The 10,316-nt window shown below is 36.7% G+C and overlaps 1 protein-coding gene across 1 annotated transcript in view; it reads right to left on the reverse strand.

Annotated features, from left to right (window-relative positions):
- LOC137400346 (ATP-binding cassette sub-family C member 10-like) overlaps nt 1-10,196 on the reverse strand; it is a 50,484-nt gene extending 40,288 nt beyond the window's left edge. The window contains exons 1-3 of the mRNA XM_068086673.1: nt 10,068-10,196; nt 8,989-9,838; nt 5,897-6,058 (exon numbers count right to left, since the gene is read on the reverse strand). Coding sequence (XP_067942774.1) covers nt 5,897-6,058; nt 8,989-9,831 — 1,005 coding nt within the window. The 5' untranslated portion in view covers nt 9,832-9,838; nt 10,068-10,196. The remainder of the gene's footprint in view (nt 1-5,896; nt 6,059-8,988; nt 9,839-10,067) is intronic.
- Nucleotides 10,197-10,316: the final 120 nt, after the last annotated feature.

A 10,316-nucleotide genomic window follows, 5' to 3' on the forward strand; every position in this document is an offset into this window, starting at 1 on the left:
GATAAAAACGTTTTAAACTTTACATTAGAAGCATTTAATTTGAAACAAGCCATTTGTGCTTTTGATTTATATTATAGTTTGCATATGTACATGTATCTACTAATAAATAAGTAAATACATGGACTTGTGACAGTGCTCTGATAACTTGAACGCTCTGATAATTCGAACACTTTTGCTCGGTCCCGTGAAGTTCGAGTTATCCATGTTTGACTGTATATATATACCGGTGTATGAACAAGCAGTCAGACCTGCAGTAAACAGACAGACATTATATATATATATATATATATCTGTCCCGCTGTATATATATATATATAAGTATATACCGGTATAGGTATAAGTATATAATATAAGTATACATATATATACCGGTATATATACTTATTAAACATAAACTTAAACTAGCGTGACATATATATATATTTGCTACCTATATTACAAAACTATATCTAGAATTATTACGGGGAGCCTCTCCCTTTCCCCTCACTTCCAGCTTTCTTTCCTTCACATCATTTATTCACTTTCATTATCATCCTTACTATAACTCGCAGCCACTTTAGAGATTTTTTTTTAAAGAATTGATCTAAAGGCGTTTGCTCATATTTTACTAGCTGTATGTTTTGTTTATATAAAAGCATTGCATTCTTCCTTTTCCACCATACTACAACCTGCACTAGCCTTCATGGAATCTATGATTATAAAACTATATGAGGAAGGTATGAATAACATTATTCAAGGTGCGAAACTCAGAACAATGTGAAGGAAAACTGCATAAACTTGTACCGATTTACGCAGCCATAATAGTCTCATAAACATCATGCACACCAATGAATAATGCTGCTTTCTATGCTCGCCATAGGTTAAAAAGTTTATATGTGGCGGTGATCCTATGTCAAAGGTTGACTGTAGACATCACTCAGTCATGGAAGCTTCAACAACAATAGGTATGCATGTGTTTATGGCACATTATGGATCATGGGTCTTATGATCTTTATTAATGTTTATTGTCTTCAGGCTCCCAGAATAAACTGTGCAGTACCAAGTCTGATCAGTGAACTTTAAAATGCTTTGATTGGATTTGCTCATGAGTCATCCATCTAATAGATCGAGTACTACACGTGTTGGATTGGATTGTACTACATCAATAGGGGCATGTGCAGGATAATGGGCCTAAATAATCACTGTCATGTATCCCAGTCAACTGGAGACATTTTTCATGTAGGCCTACATGAAAAATTTTTCATTTTTCATGCCTACACGCTTCTGGCATAAGCAAAAGGAATCCTAAAACACTCCGACTCTATTTCCCTAATGTGTGTGTGTGTAAGTACATTTCACTAAAGTACATAGCTAGGTACATGTAAGTACATTTCACTAAAGTACATAGCTAAGTACATGAAAGTACACTTCCCTATTGTACATAGCTAGGTACATGTAAGTACATTTCTGTAATATACATAGCTAGGTACATTTAAGTACATTTCTCTAATGTACATAGCTAGGTACATGTAAGTACATTTCCCTAATGTACATAGCTAGGTACATGTAAGTACATTTCTCTAATGTACATAGCTAGGTAAATGTAAGTACATTTCCCTAATGTACATAGCTAGGTACATGTAAGTACATTTCCCTAATGTACATAGCTAGGTACATGTAAGTACATTTCTCTAATATACATAGCTAGGTACATTTAAGTACATTTCTCTAATGTACATAGCTAGGTACATGTAAGTACATTTCCCTAATGTACATAGCTAGGTACATGTAAGTACATTTCTCTAATATACATAGCTAGGTACATTTAAGTACATTTCTCTAATGTACATAGCTAGGTACATGTAAGTACATTTCCCTAATGTACATAGCTAGGTACATGTAAGTACATTTCTCTAATGTACATAGCTAGGTAAATGTAAGTACATTTCCCTAATGTATATAGCTAGGTACATGTAAGTACATTTCTCTAATGTACATAGCTAGGTACATGTAAGTACATGTCTCTAATATACATAGTTAGGTACATGTAAGTACATTTCTCTAATGCACACAGTTAGGTCAATGTAAGTACATTTCTCTAATGTACATAGCTAGGTACATGTAAGTCACACAGGTAATCAGGAATAAAATGATGCTAGCTTGTTATGAGAATGCAGTAGAGACCGGAGATATAAGCCAAAGTATCACATTACCTTATTGACAATGTATACCCTAATACAGATCTATGCTGTTAGTCGTAAGATCATGTGGTTGTGTCAATAGACAAATAGCTCAGGGAAGAGACATACTGACATGCAGGTACCTATACTAGTCACATCTGTGAGTAAGGCAATGAATAAAATGGGCTGACAAGCGCCATTTCTCACATCAAGGACATGATTACTCTATCTTACGACCTTCCTATGGCCAAATCTCTCTTTAAGCTGTTAACAGGATGGCAGCCTCTCGCCATTCCACAGAGTTATTCCTTTGTGAATATGTTCCTAGAACTTGAACAAATTAAATAGGTCTCCTAGAAAAGTTGAGGGAACTCCCCATTATGGAAACCGGCAGTTACTTTCGCCCTAGAAGAACCATGACCTTGGCAGGGGGGGGGGGGGGGGGTTAATTTTATCAGGGGTAAAAAAGCTACAACTACCATAAAATGGTTAGAGATTTGTCTGTTTAATTTGGAATCTCATTTACAGATACGTTTGGACGGACTTCCATTTGAAAACTTATAGCTGTTATAGCTGTTTGCTCAAGTTTAGGTCGATATGTATTATGTACTCAGGCAAAGTTAACAAGTCAGAAGGCAGCATCTGAATCGAGTTTTTTCCATTAGGTTAGAGTCGTCTGCACTCTTCATGTCATCTGAAGTTTTAAAATGTTGGTCACACTTTGAGTACACTTAAAGGAAGATTCCTCAAAGACAGTTTACAGGTTTTTCAAAGAGCAGCAACGCTGTTTTTAGATACAAAAGCTGATGCAACGTGAAAAAAATAAGAACTGAATTATCTTGTAAATACAGAAAAATATGGTGGACCATCTTTTTTCCGCTTTTCAGTTGACTGTTAACTCTCGGCTCACTCTTTTAGAGTGATTCACAGAAGCATTGTGTCTATCTTATGATGTATGTGCATTTTTATATAAACTTGCATTAGACAAATCTGCCATAAAGAGTTTACCTAGCTCAAGTCTTTTTTGGCTATCCTGTTTGGTAACAGCACGTTATTTCATGAAATACTTTACAAACCTACAAATTAGTCAGTAACATAGAATAAAGTTTTGTTGCTATACAGGGGGTCCTTGGTTTATGGCGATCCCGACTTACACCGTTTCGCTATTACGACGCACCACCCCATAAGAATTATAAAAAAACATTAAAACGCGTTTCCGACTTACACTGTTCTTCGTCGTAAGATACGTAACCAACAGCGAACTAGTTCCTCTCGTGCAGCGGGCGAATGCGCTGTGAGGCGGTGCTAGATGAGGAAGATAGTGTCACTTTGTTTCAGTGGTACACCATATTGGTTGTGTCTCGCCATTCTCTCACGTGTTTGATTGTTTCTGTTAACTTTTTGCCCTTCGTTATGGCTCCAAAACGTAAGTCAGATGCTTCGGATGGTAGTGCATCAAAGAAAAGAAAGGCCATCACTATGGAAAAGAAATTAGACGTTATTAAGCGCTCCAAAAACGGTTAAACTGCAATGAACATTTTTTAAATAATATTTACTTCATGTGGTAAAGAGTTTTTCTCCTTTAATTAATAGTTTGTTATGTCATTTGATACAATTCATTAAAGTAATATACAATACTTTACAGTACAGGGCGTTTAGAGTAGGCCTACTTTATTTATGGGCGTTTCGACTTACACTGGAATTTGACTTACACCATGGTTTAAGAACGGATCTATGGTGTAAATCGAGGACCCACTGTACTCACTTTTAAATAGCATTTAACTCTGCCTTTAAATTAAAACATATATGTAAAGCCATTAGTATTATTTTAATGGGACTATTCGATCACTTGACCTGCAGTCCATTCTTAGTAAGTAAACACCTAATCTAGCTTTTACTTGACTTAATTTTAGAGTGATTCATAACAGCTACAGTCTATCTAATGATGCGTGTGAGTTCAGTCCTTAAGAGTTCAGTTAGACAACTCCTGTAACTTAGCAAATTTCTCCTTTTGTATACATCGTGACTACAATTATCCAAAATCAAATCAAAAAATCACTCCTTGGTACTTTTTAAATGCAACATAAATCAATGCACATTCCCCACCCTAAGTGATATTCTCTGCTCACACTACCACAGTATATCTCTTTCCAGATATGTACGTAGTCTTATATCTTCACCACTTGTACCAAATTTATACCTATAGTATTTTTAGTTTTATCGATGTAATGATTGTTGGAACAATTGATGTAAGACCATCATGGTTGTACTAAGCATTGGAAACTACCGCTATATTCAGACATCACACAACTGAATACTCTCACTAGTTCAACGGTCTACAAACATTCAAATGGTCTAGTTAAACTGGTCCATTGAGCTGTTGAGTCAGATTAATCTACCTAATTTAGCACTTGCTCTCTGATCTCATTATGGGATTACGATATTAAAAGGCAATTATTAAATGAAGTGCATCCAAAACTCAGTCAAAAAGTCTAAGTCAGGCGATCTCGGTGATAACATCCGAAAAAAGATCTAGAACTCGCCGCTATAGAGGCGCTACAACATTAGATCTCTTGCCACATGCTATCACATCACCTTAAACCAGTTAAGGATGAAGGTCTCATTAATGTATCAACTAGGCTGTCACCATGATTCTAAGACATGGTTATTCCACAAGTTTGCATCGTCCATCGTCTACCAGTTTGCATCATGCGTAAGATGGAAATGACAAAAACCAGCAAATCAAGTGAGTTTTCTTACTCATAAATTTTATCAAATGTTTCATGCCTGCAAAAGATGGAAACGGCACTTGCAAGTAATGCACCATGTAATGTCACGCGAGCTATTCCATTTTAAACATTTTCCACACTTCAGCAGTTCCTATTTCGATTTGAGAAAGAAAGGGGCTGCTAAGCCAGACAGGAGTGTGCCACTATGACCTCTGGTATAGAACTCCTTACCTTCCTTAACAAAGTGCCCACGTAAATCCCAACACAGGAATGTCCATTCAACCAATTATCGCACCGTAACGCAATGTGTGCGCGATTGCATATCCGCATCATCGACACAACGGAAACATAGACTGTGTTTTAGCTGTGTGGTCTTTACACATACTAATTGGCAGTGAGGGGTGCAGAACAACCAAACATTCAATTATTAGGCAGTCAGTTGAATTCCAGTCTACATAAAAAGCTTTTTTCTGTGGAAATTTTTTACTTTGTCTAGTTTATAAGAATGAGAACAAAAACAGAGAGACTGCAGACGATAAACAAATGGATAAACAAATGTTACTGAAAACCGAGGCATATCAAATAGGTAGCTGTGCTGTTGCCTACACTCAGCATTACCATATTTTATGACACCCTCAAGCAGCCCTACATTAGCCTTGGCACCACCAAAAGTGTCTAACAGCAATTGATCAGTTAAACGTCATCAATACAACCTGTAAAATACTACAGTATCACAAACATCTCTACACCTTGCCCAGTTCATCAATTGATATGAAATACCTAAGACAGCTTTGGACCCTGAATATTTTGATCAGATAGAGAACAAAACACATTACTTGCAATGTTGCGGTATATTTCTATCAAACACTGAGCACAAGGTTACCGCCCCTTACTCCTACATCGTAAAAAAACAAAATCCCACCATTGCTCGTAATAACAATATCATTCACGCAGCTGACTTATGAGTAAACCAGATCAACCTCATGAAACGTGCAATTAAATCCTTACCTTCAAAACACCAAGAGCGTAATACTGGCCACCAAATGATCTGTGCAGAGCAGCCATGAGGGTGCGCTTGGGCTTGCCTGTTCGCTCACGGTCATCCTGAGCAGCTGTCAGGTTGGAGTAGAACTTGTCAGCTAGACTCACCGTGTTCAGACTGTCTGGCAGCTAAAACAAAGAGTCTCAGTGGCTAAAATACTAATAAAACAACAACAATTGACCAATCAGAACCCTGTTGTTACTGCAAATAGTCATTGTATAAAGCGATAGCATGTTTGTAAAGTGAGACTCCTTATAATTCTTAATTTTTGTTTCGACTAATCAGATTACATAGAAACCTTTTTATTAATTAATTAAAATTATTAACCTTAAATTATTTTAAACTTAAAGAAATGACTTTAAAGCTAACATAGCAATCTAACCTCGTAATTTATGCATCTAATGAGTTTATACTCCAAACTACACAAGAGTTTCTGACTGGTCACTCAGCTCTCTGACGTGAGGGTAACTAGAGTGGTAAATTGTGACTAACTGAATGGCGTGAGGCTCTTCGAGAATACTCAGCATAAATAATTCATTCTAGGAAGATAAAGATAGGTACAGTCAAACATGGATAACTCGCCCTCGGATAGCTCGAACGGTTTCTTTGGTCCGTTCCCACGTAATGATAAATTGCTTTAGATAACTCGACCTCAACTCTGTTAACTCGAACAGTTTTTTGCCCAACGGCTACCGAAACGGTTGTTATCGCTTTAGAAAATCCCTTTATTCCAAGCCATAGAGGTAAACTTCAACTTTTTGTAATTCATAGGCGTCATTATTACCACCATCGGCAAAATATTTTTGTCAACGACTTTTCTTCTAAAGGTTTGGTGAAATTTGATTTTCACCAAACATCCGCTTAGCAATGGTCCTTCGGAAGCAAGGAAAAGTGAGGTAACCTTCGCATAAACCTCAAGAAAAATCGGCAAAATTGATCTTGGTTAAAACGCTCAAAAGAAAAAGATGTCTTTTTTCTGAGCATTTCAACAACGATCAAGTTTTGCCAATGTCAATCTAAAAAAACGTCCTGGCAATAACATCACCAACAACAACAAACCAATCTCAAGTGATAGAAAAATCTTTATACTTTTTAATAAAAAAGTTTTTAACTTTACATTAGAAGCATTTAATTTGAAACAAGCCATTTATGCGTTTGATTTATATTATAGTTTGTATAGGTACATGTATCTACTAATAAATAAATAAATACATGGACTTGTGACAGTGCTCTGATAACTTGAACGCTCGGATAACTCGAACACTTTCGCTCGGTCCCGTGAAGTTTGAGTTATCCATGTTTGACTGTATATAAAATATTCTACCGAAAGGTGAGAGGATTGAAAATTGCAAAGCAACATTGTATGGCTGATTACATGAGCGTTTCAGCCATGATTAAAACAAATACAGTAGACGCTTTTATAGCGAAAATTATGTAATAACTTATTATGTGAAGTTTCAAACTACAAACGATAATCTTCTAGTTAGCATTGAAACATCCCATTTTTCTCGCTACACTTGTGAGACATAACGGCATATGTATAACGTAATCTCTATTATACCTATATACACTTGTATACAAATGCCGTGCCATTCTAGCTCGCTGTGATATACCCTCAGATGTGTTGATAAAACGGAGAGAATAAGCAGCTGCGCAATCACTCAGAGATACTTGACCATTTCATTGCCAAGCATGTACAAATTTGGGTATCTGCCAAGTGCCAGCCATTTTACCGAAAATTGCCGATATTGCTTTATGATATGTAAACAGTATTTTTTCCAATTTCAATCGCTATCTAGAACATTTTTGTTACATATTTTAATTTGCCAACATTTGAACCATCATTGCTATGCAAAAGTTCAATGGATCTATACTTTGCGCGATGATAAAGCTGTGTGAAGCTACGATCAATGCGAAGCTAAAACGATCCTCCATAATGTTCCTTACTCTTACAAAATTATTATTTTCACCACTATCCGAGACAGTGCTGCTGCTTTAATTATCTGTATAATCCCGAAAATCTGAATCTGAATTGGCTATAATGTCATCAACGTAACTAACTACCTGATTTTTGACAGGAGCACGGTAATTAATGAACTCACACAAAAAATGTTCGTTATTAAATTGGAAATTCTCAAACAAAAGTTTAAAGTTGCTTCGTTATTTTAGGCTAATTTTATCGACAAATCTTCAGACAACACTGTCAATTTCATAAAAATCTTAAAGACCGTGGGTTATGCTGCCAATGAATAATAAAATTAAGTAACTACGCAATTGCTGGGAAAGTCGCAATAATGCGTCTACGGCAGTGGTCCCACGAAAACGCATTTATGCGTCTACAGCAGTGGTCCCACGAAAACGCATTTATGCATCTACATCAGTGAAAGGGTTAAAAAGATCAATTGGTGCAGGTGTTACAGCGTCGGTCTACCAATATAAATGTCACGAAGTGGAGTATCGTCGAAAGATATCTTTGATTCTAACCTTGACCCATAGAGACAGATAGACAATGGACAAGTAGGTACACACCGCTATTATTATAATAAAAATATTTTTTGTTTCACTTGAATGTGAACGTATTAAATATTTGTTATTAGTTTTCCTTTGCAGAATAGACCTTGCCATCTAAAAAATAAACAAATCATTGTAGATGGACGCCGAAAACGTTCTTACCTTATTGTAAAATTACCGCAATCATGAAGCATAAAACCAGCGGAAGTGATGAAAAAAGAAAAGTTGTCAATGCAAACTAATAATACTGCAGTTGCGGTACAGCCAACAAATTAAAAAGTTAAATCTAGTTTTTTGTGTGGCCAAAAGGGTTTGGAAAGATCTTGAAATGGATTAGGCAATTTACATGTATTTTACTATTCTTACAATGTAAATCCCTATAACGTAAACCTTTCTGGAATGGATTAGTTACGTTATAGGAGGGCCTACTGTACATATATTAGTTACCACTGATTGAGTTACATTGTACCAAGATATGAGACGCTGACAAGAGAGATATTATTAGAGATGAAACTTTAAATAGAAATAAGAATACTAATGAACTTACCTTGAACACATCCTCCGCTGTCTCAATAAGTCCAATCTTTCCCCTCTTCATCAGTGGCTGTACCCACCAGAATATAAGCTGAGAAAATATGTTCCCTTCTTCGCCTTTAGGCACAACCCTTTGTGAACTAAATGTCCGGTAAGAGACATCGTTAGTACCTGTAATCAATCCAGCTGTCTCCTCTTCTTCCCCATCCTGTATATTGCTACGAGTAGCGTTTGAGTATTCTATACCCGAAGGTATCAATGCGGTGAACAAAAAGACGTTTGCCACTGCTGCAACAGTGAACAGCAGAACAATTGTAGCTCGATAGTCATCACCTTCCTTTGGTAGCATCCAGTACCACTGAAAAGTTTTTCCGAATATCGCAACGTTTATCAAGTACAAGATTATGACGAGAATTGGCCCTCTTTTATACAAGGGAAACCTGTACCTTGCAGTATAAAACATTGCTGCCAATACTAACCATGCAACGGCTGTAACAGCTGTTGTGATATAATAAATGGCAGCACCTACATCATTTTGCCCAGTAATCTCATTCACAAATATGATGCTTCTAGCTAAATTGGCACAGGCCACAAAAACGCTAGCCCATGCCCTTATTAGTGTAACGTAATGTAGAGTTGATGTTGATGACGTCCTATCATGTTTGTAGCGCAAGAAGTTCACAAGATATCCAAGACTGGCAAAGAATAAGAGAAGAGATGCAGCTGCTTGCAGTAGTAGATGAAAACACGGAGACAGGTCTCCATTCTCGACTATAGTAATATTGAAGCCACAGGCAGAGCTACTGTCGTTCTTCGGAGAGCAGCCACAAAAATCATCCCAGTTTATTATACTCATGTTAGATCTACAATAAAGTGCCACAAAATTCTAAAATATTGGTCTAATCAAATAGTCCATTATTATGTAATGTAATATTACGTAACATTCTAGACTGCAAGGAGTCCTTGTCAAGGAAAACTAAACATGTTGGCAAAGAAAATACAAATTACGCTGAAGGAAGTTAATAAAACTCGCCCTATTATGTAAACAAGGTTGGTCATTTGACGATTTCCGTAGTATTATAAAAAGCGTACCAGTTGGCGATTGCAATGTTGATGGAAGTTATTTTATGGGCTTAGTAGCTCGACAGTCGGTGCCACAGTCGGAGAACCTGAGACTGTATTGTAGTGCAGTATTTAAAGCTACATAATGTGCTAAGAATGACTGCAGTACAACAAAACCTTACAATTCATTCAAAAAACTAGAGCGGTAACTTAGTACTCGCATGAGCTATGTCTCGGAATGCGTTAATTACCTTCTGGTTGCTGTACACGAACCTGCAG

This window comes from Watersipora subatra, chromosome 7, assembly GCF_963576615.1.
Source record: "Watersipora subatra chromosome 7, tzWatSuba1.1, whole genome shotgun sequence".
In the NCBI taxonomy this organism is placed as follows: domain Eukaryota; kingdom Metazoa; phylum Bryozoa; class Gymnolaemata; order Cheilostomatida; family Watersiporidae; genus Watersipora; species Watersipora subatra.